Genomic DNA, 24,076 nt, shown 5'->3' with positions numbered 1-24,076 from the left:
TGAAAAGTTGAGTTTATCTAGGAATTTTGTTTGCTCGATAAGTTATCTGTTACAGGGACAACATTTCTAGTTGGGATTATGTAAAATCATTTGATAAATAAATTATCGTTTAATCCTGTTTTTGGGGTTTGTGCATTCCCCAAAACAGCTCAGGGAGGGGAGTTTGGGTGCGTTGTTTGCCCCTATAAGCGTACCGGATGAAGTTGGAACCTGAACAAAAGATTTAGACAGTGTTACAGACAAAATGAATATTCAATTAGTTTGTTAATTTGACCGTTTTATGTAAGCATTTTGATAGCCCGAAGTAGGCTAGAAAAGGGATTTTTGAAAAATTGAGTTTATCTAGGAATTTTGTTAGCTCGATAAGTTATATGTTACAGGGACAACATTTCTAGTTGGGATTATTTAAAATCATTTGATAAATAAATTATTGTTTTATCCTGTTTTTGGGGTTTTTGTGCATTTCCCAAAACAGCTCAGGGAGGGGAGTTTGGGTGCGTTTTTTGCCCCTATAAGCGTACCGGATGAAGTTGGAACCTGAACAAAAGATTTAGAAAGTGTTACAGACAAAATGAATATTCAATTAGTTTGTTAATCAAACCGTTTTATGTAAGCATTTTGATAGCCCGAAGTAGGCTGAAAAAGGGATTTTTGAAAAGTTGAGTTTGACTAGGAATTTTGCTAGCTCGATAAATTACCGGTTATTCGGACAACGTTTCTAGTTGGGATTATTGGAAATCATATAAAAATTATTTGATAATATCGTTTTATCATGTTTTTGGGGCTTTTATACATTCCCCAAAACTGCTCAGGGAGGGGAGTTTGCGTATGTTTTTTGACCCCCTACGCGTACCGGATGAAGTTGGAACCTCAACGGAAGTTTTAGAGGGTGTTGAAGACAATAGGAATGTTCAATTAGTTCGGTAATCAGACTGTTTTAAGTAAGAGTTTCGATAGTCCGAAGTAGGCTAAAAAAGGAATTTTTAAAAAGTTGAGTTTAACTAGGAATTTTGTTAGCTCGATAAGTTATCGGTTATTCAGCAAACGTTTCTAGTTGGGATTATTTAAAATCATAGAAGAGTTATTTGATAAATGAATTATCGTTTATCCCATTTTTGGGGCTTTTCTGCATTCCCCAAAACAGCTCAGGAGGGGAGTTTGGGTGCGTTTTTTGACCCCTTAAGCGTACCGGATGAAGTTGGAACCTAAACAAAAGATTTAGACAGTGTTACAGACAATATGAATATTCAATTAGGTTGTTAATCAGACCGTTTTATGTAGGCATTTTAATAACCCGAAGTAGGCTAGAAAAGGGATTTTTGAAAAGTTGAGTTTATCTAGGAATTTTGTTTGCTCGATAAGTTATCTGTTACAGGCACTACAACAATATGTATTTTTTGTGGCAATTTTTTAGTGGAAAATTATTTTTTGCCACTAAATTAATTAAATTTTAAAACTTTTGTGGTGAGATTAAATTATGCCACTATACTCCGTGCAATAATGGAATAATTATAAATTGCCACTGTTATCTTTGCATTAGTGACAATATTACGTTATTTGCCATTAAATTAGAAATATTTTAGGCGCTAAGTAGATTTTTTGGCACTAAATAATTGATGAACAGCGAGAGTTACAATAAAAAATGAAAAATTCTATTGAGCAGTTTCATTATCTCTCTAATTGTATGATAAGTTGGACTATTTGTAAAACAAAACACTGAAACCTAAACAAAATATATCCACGATTCCAAACCAACGATTCTAAAAATTTTGACAATTTCCTAATTCAGCAAAGACGAAACATTTCGAATTCGTTGTTGATTTACATTGGAGGCTCTTCTCTCTTAGCTATTCTCATCAATTGTTTCGCTTGCAGTGTTGCTCCTGTTGTCAATTGCAATAGGTATGTAATGATGTAGGTGTCCTTCAATTTTTACTCAAGAACACGTATGAACTTGAATGGTTTCCTTTTTTATTGTGGTGTAAGGAAATTTGGGTATCTGACATCAAAGAGTATAATTATAAAATTATAACTACAGAATTTTAATTACGAAATTTGGGTATTTAATGGGTATTCTTTGTGACGTAGTGAACTTTGTGCATTTGACATAAAATTTAATTCTAAAATTTCTAAAATTTTCAAAAGCATCTTCAATTTTCATGAGACCTCTTTGCGGCTCTGTATTTCATTTTCATAGGCTGAAATTCTCTTTGTGAAAAAGTGCAATTGGATGATATAGTGCAAGTTTGAATTAAGTAAATTACAATTGTATCTATAATCCTGGAAAATGTCTTTAATCATATTTATATATATATATATATATAGATAAATAGAAAATATAGGTTAGCTATATCATTACTTTCTTGGGTCCTCTCCACAGTTTGTGGATTTACATGTTGAATTTTAAATCAATTGTTCATATTATATTTTAAAATTGGATTCAATTCCTTGTTAACTATATTCAAGGAGTACTTTGATATTAAATTGACAATTTAACTGTATCTAAGGAGTATAAAATTGTTGATTTGTTTAATTGGAGAATAAATGTATTATGTAGAGTATAAATTAGACTTATGATTGGGGATTATATGCAATTGATTTTTATTTTAAATTTAGTTTAGGGTTCACATGGTTTATATTATTGCTATGTTTAAAGTTTGGATTGTCATTGTTTATGATTGGATCAATTATCAATTTTTGTAAGAGAATAGTGTACTTCTTTATAATTATTAATTAATTTTAAAAAAATTAAGAATTGATTAGCGGATAATTTAAGTAATGCAGGTTGTAGTATTGCTAAGGTTAGAAGTTTTACATGTGTGGGTTTATGTTTATTATGTTTTCATTTTTAAAGTTTAATGGGTTTTGATAAAAAAATAAATGGGTTAACTCATTACAGAAAAATACAGAATGCAGAGATTCTGTAATATATATATATATATATATATATGCTTAATTACTATTAGATGAATTTTTCTATAGTCAAAATCTTTCCCCAAAAGTTCATCTATTTCTGCTGTATCTATATACTTTGACCTCATGTATCTCAATTTTTGACATGCATTATTATTTTTGATTCTTACAAACTATTATGCTTGTTTTGAAATGGAAGCTGACCTACTTTTGTATATGAGATTGTAAAGACACAAACTTATAATTTTTCATTTTCATTTTATTGTGTTACTTCCATATCCCATTGCAGGGGAAGTCTTTCGGTGATAATATGTTTCTTACATTATTTTTTATTGGCCAGCCTAAACAACAATATTTATGTACTTAAAATGCAAGACTGTATATATATGTGGAGCTTATAATGGGTTGCAAACGAATTCCAAATTCTTGTCTTTCATTGTTTACTTTTCTTTTTAAAATTTTCAGTAATGCTACTTAATTTGGAAAAAATCATTGGCAATTTTTAGGCTGTAGTTACCATATCCCTTTCCTCTATTTTGTCGTTGGACCACTTTTTTTTCTTCAGAAATTAGTGAGACTCAGATGTTTAGATTGCAACTATTCTTTGTTTGCTTTTTTTTTCTTTCATTGAATTCCTTCATTTTTTACAGGATTCAAGGCTTCAATTAGAGTTGAGATCATTTAAAATCTGCTCGTTGGAACATATTTTCTTGCTAACAAGTTTTGAGGTAGTGCAGGTATGTAATCTACTGTTTTAAAACTCTCATATATTTAAAAAAAAATTATGAACTGCTGCAAAATTAATTAGTCTATATCTAATCAGCTGCAAAATTGTATGTCTTGTATGTGGATTTTAAATGAATAAATACAAATGGAAACTATATAAGTTATTACTTTTATGATTGAAGTTTTTTTTAATGCAGCATCTACTCGAAGTAAGCTTTTGAAATTGACGAAATTGCGTTTTTAAGGATTCTTCTAGTGAAGCTTGGAGTTAAACAGTGACTTTCGTTGACTCAAAATCTAGTAAGTCGTCTTTGAATAGTTGTCCATTATCTTTCTCGTATATATTTTAATGCAGATTATTGTTCTGTTTTTGATTATTTTGTCCAACATACAAATTTAGTGCTGAATGTATTTTCTAAATACGCGCATAACTGTATCATTATATATTTATACTATGTTTTTTTCATTTAACTTAGATACATTTTCTTGAAGCAAATTTGATATGGATAGAAATTGGATAAATCATAAGGGTATAAGTGATAGAAGAAAGCCGGATTACATTAAGGGAGTTAATGAGTTTCTAGATTTTTCTTTTATTAAGATAGGGAGATGTGGTAAAATACGATGTCCATGCAATATTTGTATGAATGGAAAATTTCAGACGCGAGAATCTGCATTCAACCATTTGATTGTTTATGGAATATTAACTGATTATAGGAAATGGTCTTTTCATGGAGAAGAGAGTGACGAGGAGTTAGAAGACGATGAAGATGATTTAGAGGTTGATGAAACAATTAAATTGGTTCATGATGTCACTAATGTTAGAGTGTCAGATTTTACTTTTAGGGAAAGCGAGATGTGTTGTGAAAATATAGAAAATGATGTGCCTGAAAAGTTTTCCAGATTAATGAATGATGCTGATAAAGAGCTCTTTCCTGGTTGTAAGAACTTTTCAAAGTTAGAATTCATTCTACATCTTCTCCACATCAAGTGCATCAACAGTTGGAGCGATAAATCCTTCACCATGTTACTTACACTGTTAAAGAAAGTATTTCTTCATGATGAGACATTTCCACATAATTCTTATGAAGCAAAGAAGTACATGCGAGACCTGGGATTAAATTACAATAAGATTCATGCTTGTAAAAACGATTGCATCCTTTATCGGAAAAATTATGCAAATGCAGAAAGTTGTCACGTGTGTGGTTGCTCTCGGTGGAAAAGTAATGAGGATAAAACTGATATTGAAAAATCAAAGGCAGTTAAAGGAAAAAAAATTCCTAACAAAGTCTTGCGTCATTTTCCGCTAATACCAAGACTTCAACGGCTGTATATGTCCTCAAAGCTAGCATGCCATATGAGATGGCATAAAGAAAAACGTTGTGATGATGGCATTTTGAGGCATCCAGCTGATTCAAAGGCTTGGAAAACTGTTGATCAGACATATCCAAACTTCTCATCAGATCCACGCAATATTAGACTTGGTCTATCAACAGATGGGTTTAACCCATTTGGAAATCTAAGCACTTCATATAGCATTTGGCCTGTCATAGTAGTTCCATATAACTTGCCACCATGGATGAGCATGAAAAGTGATTTTTTGATGTTATCATTGTTGATCCCAGGGGATAAAGCCCCGGGAAATAACATTGATATTTATTTGGAACCTTTGATAGAAGAGCTAGAAGAATTATGGGAGGTTGGTGTTGAGACTTATGATGCTTTTAGTTCAACTACTTTTAGTCTACATGCAGTTTTATTGTGGACTATAAGCGACTTTCCGGCTTATGCAAATTTGTCCGGTTGGAGCACAAAAGGGAAATTGGCATGTCCTTCTTGCAACATCAACACATGCTCCCTCCAACTGAAACATGGCCATAAGTATTGCTACATGGGGCATCGTAGGTTCATAGAAGCTAATCATAAGTGGAGGTTTGATAAAAAATCTTTTGATGGTAATGTGGAAACGAGGGCTGCTCCTAAACAACTCTCAGGTGATGATATCCTTCGTCAATGGCATGGTTGTGAGAATATTGTTTTTGGAAAGCTGAATAAAAAAATAAAAAGAAAAAGGAAAAATCAAAGTTATGAACATGAACTGAAATATAATTGGAAGAAAAAAAGCATATTTTTTCGACTTCCGTATTGGAGTAAGCTTCTTATTCGTCATAACTTAGATGTGATGCATATTGAAAAAAACATTTGTGACAGTATATTAGGAACACTCATGGGGATTGTTGGAAAGAGTAAAGATACTGTGAATTCTCGAATCGACATTGAAAAACTTGGTATTCGAAAGGATTTGCATCTTGTACCAAAAGTAGGGGGTAAATATGAAATGCCAGCAGCTGCATACACTTTAACATTGCAAGAAAAAAGAGCGGTGTGTGAGTTCTTATCGAATGTGAAAGTTCCTGATGGGTATTCTTCTAATGTTGGCAGGTGGGTTAATGTAGGAGAGGGAAAAAAATTTGGGATGAAAAGTCATGACTGCCATGTGTTTATGGAAGATCTAATTGGTCCAACTTTTCATGGTATCTTGAGTAAAGAAGTATATGAGCCATTAGTTGAGATGGGAATGTTCTTTAAGCAATTATGTTCGAAGTCTTTAAAGATGGAGGTGTTAGAGAAATTGGAATATAATATTGCAAGAACTCTTTGCAAACTTGAGCAAATATTTCTGCCATCATTTTTTGATATCATGCCCCATTTGCCTGTGCACTTAGCAGCTGAAGCTAAATTGGCTGGACCTATCCAATACCGCTGGATGTTTCCTTTTGAAAGGTAAGAATATTACCTATCAATTTTGTAGGTACTTTTACCAAGGATTAAGTATAATAGCTTTATTTATTATTAATTTATAGGTGTATGCAGAAATATAAGTGTAATGTGCGCAGTAAAGCTCGACCAGAAGGATCAATAGCTGAAGGCTATATTGCAGATGAGTGTTTAACTTTCTGCTCTAGGTATTTAGGAAGGACCGAAACACGATTTAATCGTAAAGAAAGGAATTTTGATGGTGGGATTGTACAAAGAGCGGGTCCATCTATATTCGTGAATTGTGGAAAGCCCTTAGGCACTGAAAGGACAAAGGAATTAAGTTTCCAAGATCGAAAAAGAGCACAACTTTATATCTTAAGAAATTGTGACGACGTACAACCATTTTTGCAGTAAGTAATCAAATTATTAATTGTATTCTTGTATCTCAATCGTTAAATTTTATCATATTTTTAATTCATTAATCATCAGGGAGCATGAAAGTGATGGCTTTAGAGAAGAAGCAGATTGTTGCAAATGGTTCGAATGCAAAGTACGGCAGAAAACTAGTAATTTAAAACATAAATAAAATTTGATTGATTCTAATTTATTTTCATTTTCTGTTGTAAGTAGATCACATACCTATGGAATAAAGGGGATCGGAAAGTAAGCAAAAAACTTCTTCATTTAGCACAAGGACCCTCTAAGAGGGTAAGCTATTATAGTGCATATGTCGTTAATGGATTTAGGTTCCACACTACAGAATACGCCTCACGGTGCACCACCCAAAATAATGGAGTTGTTGTCAAAGGGGATATCCATAGTGGTGAGAGAGATTATTTTGGCTTATTGAAGGAGATTATTGAACTAGAATACTTACACGATAGTAAGGTGGTACTCTTTCGATGTGATTGGTATAATGTATATGATGATCTTAAAGGTATAAAGGAAAAAAATGGGCTTATTTCTGTAAATGTTACTCAATTTTTACAAACTGACGAGCCATATGTCTTAGCAAGCCAGGTGGGACAAGTTTATTATATGATGAATCAAGTATACCCACATTGGCGGTTTGTAGTGAAAACTTTGCCTCGCAACCTTTATAATATGTCTTTGGAAAGTGAAAAAGATGCTGACGTAGAGGCAGAGTGGAGCCATATGGAATATTCATTGGGTGAGAATTCAAATTGTTATGTAGTTGAGGCAGAGGATGTTAAATATCCTGTTGTAAGAACTGATATAGAGCCAGAAGTTATCGATCATATTCATATTACAGAACTAAAAGAAAAAGTAAGACAATATAAAAAAAAGATAAGGAAGTGGAGGATGTGGTGGAGGAAGAGGGGGAAGAGGAAAACGAAGAAGACGAAGAAGAAAAAAGAGATGACGAGTATGAAGAAAAAGAACAAGAAGATGATAATAAGTGAGGCTACAGTACCATGATTGTTTTATTTGATTTTAGATAACAGTATTTGTAATTCTATTTTTGTGTTTTAATTCAACTAATTTTTTTTCCTTAATATGCTTTTCTAGATTATGTAAAACCTTATAATTTATATTTCAATCTTATAATTTTATTGCTTTTGAATTATGCAGTTCAAATGGCTGTTGAAATGAACTCCTCAAGTGGACTAGATGGTGCTTCGAGATCAGATAAGGAAAATCAATGTATGTTGTTAATCTTCTCTTTTTTGTTTTTACTTTTATATTAGATATATCAATATGTTTAAATTTTATATTTCTGATTTTTCTTTTCAGTTGAAAAAGCTAAAAGAGGAAAGACTCGAGGTGCAAAATGGAAGAAAAAAAGGGACTTGGAGAAAACAAGAGTGCATATAGATATACCTCCATGCTTGCAGCGAGTTGTAGGACCAAATGCACAACAATTCATTACCGAGACAAGCTATCACTACTAAAAAACAGCTATTTTGTGACGGAAATTTGTGACGGACAAATCCCTCACAAATTTGTGACGGATTTGTGACAGACTAGTGTAGGATTTATATTTTTGTGACGGAATTATTGACGGATAAAACTTTTGGTTGCAAATTTTTTCGGAAAGAAAATAGTTACGGATTTGTGACGTATTTATGACGGATATTAATGACGGATTTATTTTCCGTCACAAATACTTATTATTGTGACGGAATAGTGAAGGATATATCTGTCACAAATCTTTGTGACGGACTCGGCCGTCACAATTATGGAATTGTGATTGTCCGTCACAATTCCGTCACAAAATTGTGACGGAATTGTGACGGATATATTTTATTAACTGCAAAACACAAATAGGTGTTGCCGTTTTCTTTCGATTAATCAAAACACAATATTTCCTTCTTCACAAATCCATGGCAAAAACCTAACTCAACACTCCTCAATCGACCTCATTCTCTAAGATATCATTCCACCACCTCAACACTCCTCAATCGACCCACTTCTTCATTCTCTCGCCTCTCTTCTCCAGCACCACAAGAATCAGCAGACACCCAATTTTCACTCTAATACCAAACCTAACGCCCATAAAAATCATCACCAAATATCACATTTTCAGTCGCCACGAATCAGTACGCTTGAGGCTTCTCTTCACCATTTTTCTGCTTCTAATAAGCGTTTTCAGGGCTCGTTTTCTTTGAGAGAAGCAGCTGCTAAGGTTATTCAAGAACCCTAAGTCAGCTCCAGGAGCTTGCTTTTATCAAATCCACCTTTAACGCTCTCAAATCTTCCGCTTTGAATAAAACCCATTTTAATTATGGCAAAAACCCTAATTTCAGTTTGAGTAAGGGACAGTATGAGTGATTCCATTTCAGTCTCTACCTGAGTACAGTGTGAGTGATTCCCTAACTCAACAAATCCTTCACTCCTTCAAGTTCAGGTGAGTACATTCTCTTTTTTGTTAAGGAATTTCAGTTTCCCCTATTTTTCTCAACAAATCACTAACTCAACAAATCCCTAATTTCAGTCTCTACCGTTGGCTACGAGTACTGTACTATTTGAACGATTTTAATCCCAGAGAATGATGCTACTTGAACCGTTTCAACTGAGACGCTGCTATCGGTAAGCATTCCAAAGCTCTATTTCCTTTTCGATTAATTTTTTGGAGATGGAATGATTTTAAAGAATACATGGAAATTTCAATATTTGTGTATGTGCAGTTAAGTTGTAGAAACTGACAGCAAATTTATATATATTTCTGTTTGATGACCTGCTATGATATTTTAGCCAATTGTTTCTTTTGCACTAGTGCTAGGAAGAATTAATGGGTGATTTAGACTCATGTAATTAATGTCTTGCTCTCAAGTAGTTGCTCAATGCAATCATTTGATACTCTAACAGTAACTTTTGAACTTGATAAACCAATCATTTACTTTTGAACTTTCTGACAGTTTATAGAATGTAGCTTTGATATAGTTGTGAATTAATTAGTTTATAAAATGAGTAGCCAGTGATAATGTTGTTTGGAAGTCAGAATCCCATCACAATTAATTAGTTTAGTAGACGTCACATGTTTCTGAATTAGTTTAGTAGACGTCACATGTTTCTGAATCTCTTTTTTTAATACATGTTACTGAAGCTCTTTCTGAATTACATGTTTCTGAAGCTTATTTTGAATTACATGTTTCTGAAGCTGCTCTTTCATTTTAATGTCAAAGAATTAATGGGTGAGTACACTGCTAGTGATTTGAATTTCCTCTTGATTTGTATTAATCATTTTGACAACTTGGAAAACTGAGATCTAATTTCCTCTTGATTTGAATATTTTGACATCAATTATTTTAAGTAGTTGGTTTTATCTTTAGATTGAGCCTGGTCATTTATTTGTCTAGCTTAAAATTGTTTTCCTCCTTTCTATTTTAGCTCGTCACTTGAATGTGCATACAATGTCTCTTATTGCAATTTCATAACATACTCATCATTTCCTTCTTACATCAATTATTAACTTACTCATAATGATATTTTTTATTTTTCAAGTTTAAAGTTTGGACTGTTTTATTAATTTTATTTCCTTCTAATAGCAAATGTCTCTCAATTTTGCAGGTATTTACTTTGTTTTCTATACTAGTCTCATTACTATTTCAGGCCCTTACGCTAGGGCTCCATAAAGGTATGTGCTCACTTGAAAGTGGAATCAACTGGCTGTACTTCTGAATTGAGTTCATATAGAAGAATTGTTTTATTTTTCGCTATTGATTGAGGACAATTTGCAGGTCCATATTTGTCATTGGGTTTATGTGTTGATTGAAGAGATTGAAAGATAAGCTGTTGATGTGAAAAACTCATTTCCATAATATTTGTGACGTAAGAACAAGTACTGTTTTACTACTCATAGACGTATGTATTTCTTCTCTCTCTATATATAAAGCTTGTGACGGTGGAAATGAATCAGTAGCTTCATTTCCACTCTGTTTGGTTAGTCAGTGAGCAGCTGAGTGCAAGTCACCTTCATTTTATCATTGACTTTATTTAGTTATCTCATTAATTAATACTGTTTCATGCATAAATCTGTTGTTTGTGACTTATTTAGACTAAATTTGCATCAATTAATACTCTTTATGGTTGGTTGGTTGGTATGTTAAAACCTGATTATGTTCATGAGATGTTTGCATATAGTTTCTGCTTAGCTTCTTCTTTGTTATAGTAGTGTCCACCCATGAAGTGCTGCATTTGATTTAGCTTTCTTCATTTACTAAATTGATTATTCTATAGACTTTTCATATATATTGATAAGGAATAACAATGTATAATGTTAGTATGCTTTAACATAAAAAAATGCATAATGGTTGGCAGAAATTTAGAAAGTACAAGTATGAACCGAGAATGGATGAAATTTGGAAGTATAAGTATGATCCGAGAAATTTCATCCCAGGTGATGTACTGATTGGAGACACCTTTGTGATAGTGTTAAGGATAGACTTATTCTGTGTTTGCATTTGGTATGATGCTAAGAACTAGAGAACAATGCATTTATGTATCTGATATATGTCTAATTGTTTACAAGATTTAAATGATTGGTTATGCTAGATTTTAACAAGATTTAGGTCATTAACTATCTGATATATATCGTTAACTTAAGTTTTTAAAGAATTAGTTACTAGTAATCTGGACACTTCTAGCTGCACAGAAACTTTAAATTTCTTGCCAAGGGAGCATGTAGTTTTGGTGGGTTTGCCTATCCTTGCTATATCATTCTTAGCTTTCTTTTTAGTGCTTATATTTTCTCCTCTACCCTCCCACATTTTTGCATAACAAATAGTATATTGACTGTCATATTAGATGATAACTGAAGTATGAACCAAATGATTAGTAATTGAATATGTATCAATAATATTTCATTGTACAAGTCAATGAGAAGATTATCAAGTGATTGTTGATCTTTCTTTTTATGTATTGTATAAATTATTTCCTTTGCTTGTTTTTAAATCAAAGTTTATTGAATTTTTAAATATATATGAAATCGATCTGAATTTGCCTTGATTAGCTATGTCAGTCCATGTTATAAAATAAGATGCAGTGTTATCAAATCATGTTGTTCTTATCAATTTTTTCATAATTATATATTTTACATGAACATATCATAATATATATTATTTAATTGAATGCAGAGACTTTCTAAAATATTAACAGCCATAGAAACCGCTACTTCTACCGCAGCAGTTAAGTATTGGAGGAACTGTGACGTCTACTAAACTAATTGTGAAGGTCAGTGTTTTCTTGTAACATTAGTAGATCTTTAGACCATGCATGCTTGTGTTTGATGAATTTGCAGTTTTTTTGTGTTTATAATTTAGTTCTAATTAGGCTTGAAGACTTGCGTTTTCTTAGAGTTTGTTTATGTGCTAATTTTGTTTATTTATATTGCATGTAAACAAATGAAAATAGTTTAACAATTAATCAAACCAGTTGGTAAACAATAGACAATGTAAATGTTATTATGCTTAGTTTTGGGTTTAAAATGAAATTGATAAACAATAGACATTGTAAATGTTATTATGCTTTAACATAAAAAAAAAAACAATGTATACTGTTTGGCAGAATTTAGAAAGTATAAGTATGGACCGAGAATGGATGTATGTTCGACTACAAGATGGATTTTTGCATCCACGATTTGCTCAAGGCGTGGAGGAATTTGTAGAATTCGCTAAAAGACATCCTGAATTCATGGATGGTGCGAAGATAAGATGTCCTTGTAATCTTAAAAAATGTCGAAACAAATGCTATCTGGATGAGATGACAGTAATGTGTCATCTTGGAAGAAATGGTTTTGTGAAAAACTACTATTGCTGGTACAATCATGGGGAAACTTATGTGCCCAATTTAGTCCATCCTAGTCATAATATAGATCTAGAGAATCAACTCCACCAAGCTGAATCCAATAACGCTGGTGATTTATTTCGATCTATGATGGATGATGTTATCGGTCCTTCTAGTGTTCCTTGTTCGACGGAAGATGTTATTGGTCCTTCCCATGTTTCGCATTCAATGGAAGAGGGCCCGAACTTGGAAGCACAACGTTTGTATGATATGCTTAGGGCATCTGAACAAGAGTTGTGGGAAGGAAATCCAGGAGGACATTCTCAGTTATCTGCTGTTGCTAGACTTATGAATTTGAAAGCAGAATTTCATTTTTCAGAAAGGTTATACGATGAACTTTGTAAGTTTTTGTCTGAGGTACTACCTACTGATAATGTAATGACTGATAGCTACTATGACACGAAGAAGCTAGTTCGAAAATTGGGTTTACCAGTAGAAGTGATTGATTGTTGCAAGCAAGGATGTATGCTGTTTTGGAATGACGATGTTGGCCTTACTAGCTGCAAGGTCTGTGGTCATCCTCGATTTAAGAAGCAAGGACGTGGTTCCAATAAGCGGAAAACAAATATACCTTATACTAAGATGCATTATTTTCCGCTAAAACCACGTTTGCAGAGGTTGTATGCTTCACATGCAACGGCAAATCATATGAGGTGGCATGGTGAACATGAATGGGAAGAAGATGGTATAATGCGACATTGTTCAGATTCTCCGGCTTGGAAGCATTTTAATGCGGAAAATCCCTTATTTGCTTCTGAAGTTCGAAATGTTAGATTGGGTTTATGTACAGATGGGTTCCAACCTTTTGGACAAACAGGGCGACAGTATTCTTCTTGGCCAGTTATAATGACACCGTACAATTTACCGCCCGGCATGTGCATGAAAGACGAGTACATGTTCTTGACGGCGATCATTCCCGGTCCAAAAAATCCAAAGGACAAGTTGGATGTTTTTTTGCAGCCTCTAATCGCTGAGTTGAAATATTTATGGGAGGTTGGCGCCAACACGTACGATATATCAACCAAGAAAAATTTTCAAATGCGAGCAGCCCTTATGTGGACGATTAGCGATTTTCCAGCTTACTCAATGTTATCCGGGTGGAGTACAGCAGGAAAGTTAGCTTGTCCTCATTGCATGAATGATTCTGATGCTTTCTCATTGACTAAAGGTCGCAAGACATCGTGGTTTGACAATCATCGAAAATTTCTGCCGTCAGATCATTCATTTAGAAGGAACAAGAAGTGGTTTATAAAAGGTAAGGTAGTGCTCGAAGTTGCTCCTGATATGTTATCTGGCTCAGAAATACTTGATCAAATAGAGTATCTTGGCCTGAAAAAAGCAACAGAGGTAAATGCAGAACAAGAAAATGCGTCTATTTGTAAATCAAAAGGATGTGGATGGAAAAGAAGAAGCATTTTTTGGGATTTGCCTTATTGGAGTTCTAATTTAATAAGGCATAATTTAGACGTCATGCATATTGAGAAAAACTTCTTTGATAATATATTTAATACAGTGATGAATGTTTCGGGGAAAACAAAAGATAATGCAAAATCAAGAGAAGACTTGAAGGAGTTTTTTTGTCGTCCGGAGCTGCACAAAGATGAACATTCTGGAAAATATCCAAAGGCTACTTTCACACTTGACAAAAAAGGGAAGGAAGAATTGTGTAATTGGGTTAGAGAACTCAGATTTCCAGATGGGTATGTTTCTAATATGGGTCGATGTGTTGACATGAAGAAGTTAAAATTTTATGGAATGAAGAGCCATGATTCTCATGTCTTTATGCAGAGACTAATTCCAATTGCCTTTCGTGAATTGTTGCCTGCCAATGTGTGGCAAGTATTGGCAGAATTAAGCCTTTTCTTTAAAAGTCTAACATCCACTGTAATTACGAGGGAAGAAATGATACGTTTAGAGCAAGAGATTCCAATAATCTTGTGTAAGCTTGAGCGTATCTTTCCTCCAAGCTTCTTCGACTCAATGGAGCATCTTCCTATTCATTTGCCACACGAAGCGCGAATAGCTGGCCCAGTTCAATATCGATGGATGTACCCCTTTGAGAGGTATTGATAATTACAACTTCATCTATGCTATAATCTGTAACAAAATTGTATCAAAAAATTTAAGTAAATGTTTTAATTAAATCATATACTTGTAGGTACCTTCGCAGGCTGAAAAATAATGTGGCAAATAAATCTCAAGTTGAAGGTTCGATTGCTAATGCATATTTGGTTGAAGAAACTGCTTCGTTTTTTGCACACTATTTCAAGCCTACTATTCATACGAGGCATAGGAGAGTGCCACGTAATGATGATGGTGGAGTTGATATATATGTGCCTCCCGGTATGCTGTCAATTTTTAAATACCCAGGTCGATCTATGGGTCAAGCTAAATCAATCTTTATGAAGGATAAAGAATATCATGCAGCTCGTACTTATATACTATTGAATTGCGTTGAAGTGAAACCATATATAAAGTAAGTATATATTTAATTATATAATATATTCTAATGAAAAGATTAATCCTAATTTTTTACTTTTTCCTGTAGTATATATGAAGATGAATTGAGATTCAATAACCCAACTATTTCCAGCATTGAGGTTGAGTTGAAACTGGAAAATGATTTTGCAGAATGGTTTGAGAAATATGTAAGCATATAAATACTTAATAACGATTTTAACTATACTCAATATTTTTTGCACCTTCCAATATTTTGAATTTTTGTTATTTGACTCTTTCATCAGGCACATAAGGAGTTATCAAACATTACAAATCCAATTATGCGAGACTTGGCGAAAGGCCCGTTGCATAAAGTGAAATGCTACTCCGGATACTATGTCAATGGATATAAGTTTCACACGGAAGAACATGGTTCAAGTAGATTAACCATGAACAGTGGAGTATGCATTAGGGGTTCAAGTAGTAGCACTGGTGAATTTGACTATTATGGTAAATTGACTGAGATATTAGAGTTGGATTATCCGGCTTCACCAATAAAAAAGATCGTCCTTTTTAAGTGCTCTTGGTTTGATCCGACTCCAAGACTAGGCACAAGAGTACATCCACAACTTAAACTAGTGGATGTTAATTGTCGTAGGGTTTTCAATAAATATGAGCCATTTATTATGGCTGTTCAAGCAGAACAAGTGCATTATCTAAGATATCCTACTTCAAAGAGAATTGACTGGTTAGCTGTATGTAAAATTAAACCAAGGTTTGTTGTGGAGATACCAGATAGAAGCAACATATCAGTGTCACCAACAGTGTTGGCATATCAAGAGGATTCTATTGAACATCATGAAGTGGATGGACAAGTGGATGTGAATGAAACTTTGGTTGATCCAAATGATTCTTCAACTGAAATAGACGATGTGGATGATGTACAGAATGACGTTGAATCAGAAGCAGACTTCGATGATGAAGACGAGGAAGAGGAGGAGGAGGAGGAGGAGGAGGAGGATGGTGATTTCGATGATGGCAACAATTAACTAAACACCTCCTTAGATCAATATGAAAATTTGCTGCTGTTATTTTCTGTTAAATTTTATTTAAGTTTTCAGCAGAAAGACTCATAGGGAATGAGTAATCCTTGAATTATTTCATGCATTTTGAGCTTTTAATTAGCAGTTTACATATATATATAATAGAATTTGTTGATGTTTCTTGAGCTGTCATTGATGATTTTTGAGCTGTCAATTAGTATTATTACATATTAGGATGCAGTCTTATAATTATATGTCTTTTTGCTTCAGATTAATAACATTAATTCAGATCAGCGCTTGTTTAAAGTTTCCTCTCTCAGCCCAAATTTGCAAGGATTTTGTATCAGATTCAAGAAGCATTTAAAGCAGCAGGTATCAAATCTTGATTCCTTTCACAAATTACTAATCAAGAAAGTTGTTTTTGAGCTGTCATTTGGTGATTTATCATATATTTAGTACTTGTTATATATCTATTGCTGTTTTTATCCAGCTTGCCATTGATTCTCACAGCAAAAGCTTGGCTTTTGGTGGTGTATATATATTCATTAAGATTTAGGTGATTGGTTCTGTTCAATAATTTGGCTAGATGATTTTAGGACATGATAAGGTGTTTTTGAGAATATAAGTAAACATTGCACTGAGTTTAATTGAGCTTTCTTATAAAATTATGAATGTCCAAGTACTGACCTTTTCTTTTGTTTGTTCTTTCTTATAGGATATGAAACGTAAGACTTATATAACGTCAAAAGAACTATCACAAGCAGCAACGACAAAAGCTAGACGACATAAAACACCAGCATGGACACCACCCCCGCCGCCGCCGCCTTTAGCACGGTCACAACTAGAATCATCAATGCCACCGCCACCACAGCCAGTACTACAAGAAGCATCAATACAATCACCACCACTACGGCGACTATTAGATACATCATTACACGTACCAACACGACCAGAATCATCATCACGACAACGGCCACCACAAGTATTAATACCACCTGTGCCACCTATACAAGACTCACTCACTTCGCCAATAAACGGTGATGATCATTTAGAGAATCCACCTACACCACAGTCATGTAGTACACCTATTCCTAATCATTCTACTGGATCCAACACGAACTACCGGCATTCATCGGACATTTCTTACATATATGTCGAGAATAAAAAGTAAGATAATTTATCAACTTATTTTACTTGTATCAGTTTATTGTAGTACAATTTTGTTAATATTTTTTGTTGATGTTTTTGTTCCTTTTAAAGATTTCTACCTGACGGTAATTCTATAGCTCGAAACATTAGCTCCGTATTTAGTGAGAAACAAGATCCAACGGGATATACCTGGAGTGTTGTAAATGCAGATATGAAAACATTTTACTGGCAGGATTTTGAGGTCACTACTAACCTAACTAATGTTAAATATTTCTTTTATGTTTATCTTGTCTTTGATCAATAATGTATTTTGTTGCTTTATAATTTCAGAGAATATACTCCTGGAATCCTAGTGATGCAAAGGTTATTAAAGCCACATGGAACAGAGTTGCATCAACTCACTATAACCAAACTCTTGCTAAGTGGAGAAGTTCGTGGAAAAGGAAGAAAAGCATACCTGAAGGTGTTAAAGAAGAAATTTGGAATTCTTGGCTTAAAAAATGGGAATCAGAGGATTGGAAAAAGAAATCCGAGCAGGCTTCAAAAAATAGAAATTCAGAACCGTGTGGTCCCGGTACCGGTGTCGCTAAGCATACAGGAGGATCCAAAAGTGCGTTAGAGCACGCGAAAACGATGGTAAATATGTTTATAGATTAAACTTTTATTTACTTTAGAGCATTGCATAATCTTTTTTACTTATAGTGTTTTCATTTCAATACCGACTTACATTTTTCTATCTTGTTCATACTGGTTGCTTCATCTTATTTGAAGCATTTCCTTCCTTAACCAATGATGTGAATTTGAGTGTTTAAGGCTTTAGATGTAATCACACAATTGTTTGCATGCAACTGAAAAGCTGAATAAGAGAGAAATTAAATAACCAGTCATGTAGTAACTTAAACTAGGGCTAGGGGTACTTTGGAGTGTGTGCCATTTTCGCTTCAGTTGATTATAACAAGTATGATAGTTTTGGAAGGTATGAGATTGTTAAAAATGAAGTTCATGTTCATGGTTCTACTACAACTGATGCCTCTTCTCCTTCATCTTCTTGATCTACCATTTCATTTTCTTTCTTCTGCTCTCTGTTTTTTGTTTGATAGTGATTAGTGATCACTAATTATTTTAGAAGTAGAATGGTAGCTAGGATGACAAGTATCCCTACTATTGAATAGTTAGATTATCTATTAACTCGTATTAATTAATCCCAAATTGTTGGTTTCTTAAATTTTGCATTTACTTATGATATTATGAAGCAGGATTGTGCATTATTAGGCATGGATGCATGTGACTTCTTGGTAGGTACTATTTATTGAGAGTACATTGGTTAGGTGAATGTCCATCTAGTTATCAATGTTTTAATTTTAAACCATACTCGGATAAATTTAATGTAATGAAGGTTTTGTTGATATATACTAGTGAAGGCAGCAGCTTCCTTGAGGGGGGTAAAAATGAATAAAAACAAAAGAAGCCATACTGATTTGTTATGTCTTAGTAGCGGTTGAAATTATAGCTTCAACAAATGTGATTGACAAAGTCTTGTGTTTCATCATGATAGATTTAGCATTTGTTGTTGATGAATTCATGCGAGAATTCGATAACCAAATGAAAAAGGTACTGATAGATTTTGCTACCACATCTATTGATTCAATGTTAGAAAATTCAAAAACAGAAGTAGAACTAACAATAGATTGTCTCTAAACCTGGTGTGCGAGCAATAGATTGTCTCTAAACCTCTAAGGATTGAATGGCCCCACAATTGCCATGCCTGGCCTGTAATTGTTTGCATGTATTAATGATAATCCATTAATAGGGAAATGCTCAGTTTTGTCAAATATATGGGTTATGAAATTGTTTGCCCGTAATTGTTTGCGATGCCTTACCTGCAATTACTTATTATAGGGAAATGCTCAAGTTTGTCAAATATATGAGTTATGAAATTCGATCTGCACTAAACTGATTCATTATTTTATTTTCTTATAACTTTTAGGTAATTGAAGGTGGTGTGAATGAATGGACATTTTTTCGAAAGTTCCATATGAGGAAAGATGGGGAATTTGTTGATAGCAAATCTCGTATTACTAATGTAAGTATATATTTTGAATCATAACTATTAAAAAAGTTCACATTATGTATTTAATTTATTGGTTTAATGCATATGTAGGATAAGATACAAGCCGCCGTCGATCTTGCCAGTCAACCATTAGAAGATGGAACTACACCCGTAGTTGACATTAATGCAATATATTATGATGTTGTTGGTGGTGAGAAGAAGAGGCGTGTATATGGATTGGGATCTCAAGCATCGGTCTTTTATCCTCGACATTTGCCATCTACGTCTACCCCGTCCAATTGTTCAACCTCAGATGATGTGAAAAGGATGATGGAGTCTTTGAAGGAACAACATGAGTTCTTGTCTAAGAAGGAAGAAGCTATAACAGAAAAGCTGAACTTTTTATCTGAAAAAGAAAAAACTATAGAAGAGAAGATGGAAAAATTAGAACGTATGCAACAAGATTGTTTGCGGGGTTTTCAAAGCTTAAACAATGATATGTAGGCTTTGGTGGTTGTATCTCTACCGTAGTAGTTTTTTATCGTTGTTTTTCGTAATATTCGTACTTAGACTACTTTTGATATTATTAATAACTATTATGTATTATATTTTGAATTTAATGAATAGGTACCATTAAACTTATATTGGTTTCATATTTTTTTATTTAGAAATTTTATTTATTGTTATAGTAATTATTTCTAATATTTTGTCAAAAAACTGTCACAAGTTGTGACGGATTTATGAGGAAATGTATTAGTTAACAAATGAATTTCCTTCACAAATCTGTCACTAATGTGACAAACAGGTTAGTCATAACTGAATTTCCGTTACAAATCCGTCACAATATTGTGACGGCTTTGTGACGGATTTGTGATGGAAAGTTCCATCACGAATGATATCCCGTCATAAATCCCTCACAAATATTGTGACGAATTTATGACGGACATCTCCGTATTCCGTTACAAATCCGTCACAATTAGTAACAGATTTGTGAACGAACAATCCGTCACAAATTTGTGACGGATTTTTTAAAAATTGACCATTGACTTTAGTGACAGATATGTGAGTCACTAATCCGTCACAAATTTGTGACGGATTAGTTTTTCCGTCACAAAGTGTTTGTGACGCCTTTTTTTGCAACCGATTAAAATCCGTCACAAATCCGTCACAAACAGCTGTTTGTGACGGATTTGTGACGGATTTTGCCGTCACAAATCAGCTGTTTTTTAGTAGTGTATATTGTGAAGCAATATTGCCCGCTTAATGTTCCGAATTGGGCTGCAATAAATGAAGATAAAAAGAAGAAGTTGATGGATGCTGTTAAGGTTAATTCTGCATTTTAATTTTTTTCAGTATCTTTTAGATTATAAAAACTTATTATCAGCTTTTTGCATTATTTTAGGGAATGTATGTCTTCCCGGAAGGTTCTTATGTTGACCGAGCTGTTCGCAACGTACTTATGAGAAGTTTGAGAACGTGGCGATATAACTTGAGAAAAAGTTATTATCGAAAGTATAAGACTGACAAAGAAAGGTTAAGTCATTGTCCACCTGAAGTTGATCCAGAAGATTGGAAGTGGCTAGTGGAACATTGGGGAACCCAGAAATTTCGGGTATGGTTTTACTCTAAAGGTTTGCTTCATCTTTTTGTTAGATTTCTTTTAAGACTACCCAGTAGATACCTAAATGATTTAGATAATGTGACTTCTCTTCAAGGTAAATTACATCAATTATTTCATCTTCATCATGCTGAAGCTATTATTGAATTGGAAAATCATTTTGATTATACTGTTTGTTTATGTGAATTTGAGCCCGGAAATAAACTCAGATTGTTACCTAAATATACTCATGCTTTTCATATGGACCGTATTGATACTTGGTTATTGTCTCACTCTACTTGTCTTATTTGTATAAGTAATTTGCTGCCTGAATTCTCAGAAAACAATACCTTGTCTTGTTGTTCTTGTACTTGAATCTGATAATGAGAGTTTAAGAGAGAATAGTAATGGAAATAACATTATTGGTAGGAGTAATTTAGTTTAAATTAATAATTTCCGGAGAAAGTGAATTACTGTCATTAAGAATTAAAATTTCACTAAATTCAGATGCGATTTTGACTAAATATAATAACAATGAGTGTGGCGATTTTGGTAGTAGTACTACTACTACTACAATAGTGATGGATTTAGGGGGAAAAGTTGTTTGTTAAGTTAGGTATATTTATAGCTGTTGATATTATTTAATTGGGTGGTAGCTAAATTAATGATATAAAGTGTTTTTAAATAGGTTCATTTGAGTATTGTGTTTTATCATAAACATTGCTTATCTGGAATGATTTGTGGCTTGGTTAGTTGATGAAAACTAAAAGTTAGAATTACTTTACTCTATCAGTTAAGTGTTGAAATTTATAATGATGTATGATTCTCCAAGACTAGGTCTGTGCATGTCCTATACTTATTGCATAGTAATCCCATGACTAAACTGAATTTTAAATTGTGTTGCTCACTTGTATTTATGTCTTTATGATATTTGCAATTTAAATCCACTAATTATCATTTCCTGTTTTTTTTTCAATTGAAGAATTTAAGTGAGACACTTATGGCAAATAGGGAAAAGCAGAAGATGCTTGCTTGTGTAGGGACAAAGTCTATCTAAAGAATCGCACACGAAATGGTATATTTTCTATTTTTATTTCTAAATGCGGAATATAAACTTTATCACGTAATATTAATAATTGTTATTTTCAATTATTGTATTTATGTTTTAATTTTATTTTATTTGAATACAAACAACTTGGGACTTTTAAACTCTTTTCAGCGTAGCGTTCCACCTCGAGAAGAAAATGATGAACCAATCCTACCGGAATATGTAAGGCTTTTTGAGAAACAAAAAAAGAAAAAGAATGGCAATTGGGTAGATGATGAGGCTGAGGAAGCATATAAAAAGCTATTGGATTTACATAACGAGCAGCTCGAGAAACATGGTGTAGATAATCTTTTAACATCAGAGGCTTATACAATTGTTTTAGGTCACAAATCAGGGTATCAGAGAGGGTTGGGTCAAGGACCTCCACCTTTTAGAGGTGTAAATGCGGGTGGACAATTTCGCTGCAGTGACATTGTGGATCAAAATGCTATAAATGCTCGAATTCAAGCAGAAGTAGAACAAAAAGTTACTGAGTTATCAGCTAAAAAAGAAGTTGAATTCAATGAAAAGCTACGATCCGAATTAGATGCATTCTCTAGAGAAAAAGAAGTGGAACTTCGAGTGAAAATTCAAAATGAGCTAGAAAGTAAATTGCGTAATGAGTTGCAACAAGAAATGCAAAATCAAATGCGCTTAATGTTTGAACAAGAGTTTTCCACCATGAAACAAGCTCAAACTGCTGTAAGTTTTACTTCTTTTTTGTTTTCAATTTTTCATTTGTATTGTCTATAAAATACTTGTTCTACTGTAGTTAATGTGTCTTAACACAGGATTCACATTCATCTTCAGAAGCTGCTGCAAATATATTAGATAAAGGGTCCAATATAGCACGAAGCAAAGTTGTACGTTAAATGATTAATGTTTGTTTTATTAATATGGTCAATATGCAATTGTATAATTGTGTTAGTTTAGTTGCAAAAGTGCGTTACAATTTTGTATATTATAGAGTGATTACAAAGTTTAGATATGTCAATGGTTGCTTTTAAGATTTTATTTTAAAAAATACTGACAAACTTTTGCTACAGATTCCATATTATTGCAAAATGTCTGCAATGTCATTCAAAGATGTAACAACTTATATGACTCATATTCGGGGAGACCAACGTGAGTTAACCACTTATGTTAGCATGACCATTATATTTGTCAGATTATATTTACCTTTTGTTTTATTTTCAGATAAAAGACGTGTATATGGAAATTCATACGATAAAGAAGCAGTCAAGAAACGATTTATTCCACCTAATAAAATGTTCTTTATCCTTTCATATATTAATTTTTTTTATGTCTTGTGATATTATTATATATGTACTTTTTGTTAATATTTTCAGTTACATATTGTTATTAACAACTTTTTGGCTTTTTTTTTAGAAAAATCAAACTGGAAAGATGAAGTGTGTGGCATCTCTCATCGATTCTGCATTAATTTGAACGTCTTAAGACAAGTGAGTTTATTTTTATTTTTTTTGTTATTCAATTTACTGCTTATGAAGTGTTTAACAGTTATACTAAAGTTTGATGATGGTTGCACTTGTCAATTGTTGGTGTAAACTTTTTAAATTGCATGATAGAATGATATGCTTTTATGTCCATAAGCTTGTTTCTTTTACTACGATGATGACTCTTCATACTGTTATGTGAAATAAAGTGTATTTATTAGCTAATTAATCTTATGCCTCAATGACTACGCTGGAGGAATTTATATTTTTGAATTAGGTTGTGTTGGTTTTAAACCACAAATATTTATGACATGGGAGTAGGAAACTTGAATCTTAGTAGAAATTTAAGTGATATTTGTCTTGTGCTAGAGAAATAATAAAAATACTATTAAGTACTGCTAAAAGTAAAATTTAGAACTGGGATTAGGTGGTGATTACATGTAACAATCTGGGTTATGGGAACCTATGGCTATGCTGCTCTACAGTAAATTTCAATGGGTGATAATTTATGTAGCAAAATCTGAATTAGTGTTCTATGTAGCATGCAAC

At 33.2% G+C, this 24,076-nt stretch overlaps 4 protein-coding genes across 4 annotated transcripts; all 4 read left to right on the top strand.

Annotated features, from left to right (window-relative positions):
• Positions 1-4,141: 4,141 nt before the first annotated feature.
• On the top strand, positions 4,142-6,427 carry LOC130015477 (uncharacterized). Its single transcript, XM_056105712.1, has one exon. The coding sequence runs from the start codon at positions 4,142-4,144 to the stop codon at positions 6,425-6,427; it is 2,286 nt and encodes a 761-aa protein (XP_055961687.1).
• A 608-nt stretch (positions 6,428-7,035) lies between these two features.
• On the top strand, positions 7,036-8,462 carry LOC126680365 (uncharacterized). Its single transcript, XM_050375484.2, has 3 exons — positions 7,036-7,819; positions 7,993-8,064; positions 8,155-8,462. The coding sequence occupies exons 1-3, from the start codon at positions 7,438-7,440 to the stop codon at positions 8,310-8,312; spliced, it is 612 nt and encodes a 203-aa protein (XP_050231441.2). The 5' UTR covers positions 7,036-7,437; the 3' UTR covers positions 8,313-8,462.
• Positions 8,463-16,462: 8,000 nt separating this feature from the next.
• LOC126680571 (uncharacterized) lies at positions 16,463-20,000 on the top strand. Its single transcript, XM_050375713.2, has 6 exons — positions 16,463-16,559; positions 16,903-17,354; positions 17,448-17,577; positions 17,667-17,972; positions 19,324-19,419; positions 19,498-20,000. Exons 2-6 carry the CDS (start codon positions 16,906-16,908, stop codon positions 19,888-19,890), a joined length of 1,374 nt encoding a protein of 457 aa, XP_050231670.2. The 5' UTR covers positions 16,463-16,559; positions 16,903-16,905; the 3' UTR covers positions 19,891-20,000.
• A 621-nt stretch (positions 20,001-20,621) lies between these two features.
• On the top strand, positions 20,622-23,195 carry LOC126680364 (uncharacterized). Its single transcript, XM_050375481.2, has 5 exons — positions 20,622-20,711; positions 20,789-20,998; positions 21,966-22,058; positions 22,203-22,772; positions 22,862-23,195. Exons 3-5 carry the CDS (start codon positions 22,056-22,058, stop codon positions 22,940-22,942), a joined length of 654 nt encoding a protein of 217 aa, XP_050231438.1. The 5' UTR covers positions 20,622-20,711; positions 20,789-20,998; positions 21,966-22,055; the 3' UTR covers positions 22,943-23,195.
• Positions 23,196-24,076: the final 881 nt, after the last annotated feature.

This window comes from Mercurialis annua, linkage group LG5 (assembly GCF_937616625.2).
Source record: "Mercurialis annua linkage group LG5, ddMerAnnu1.2, whole genome shotgun sequence".
NCBI classification, from domain to species: domain Eukaryota; kingdom Viridiplantae; phylum Streptophyta; class Magnoliopsida; order Malpighiales; family Euphorbiaceae; genus Mercurialis; species Mercurialis annua.
This window is presented reverse-complemented; position numbering and strand designations above follow the sequence as displayed.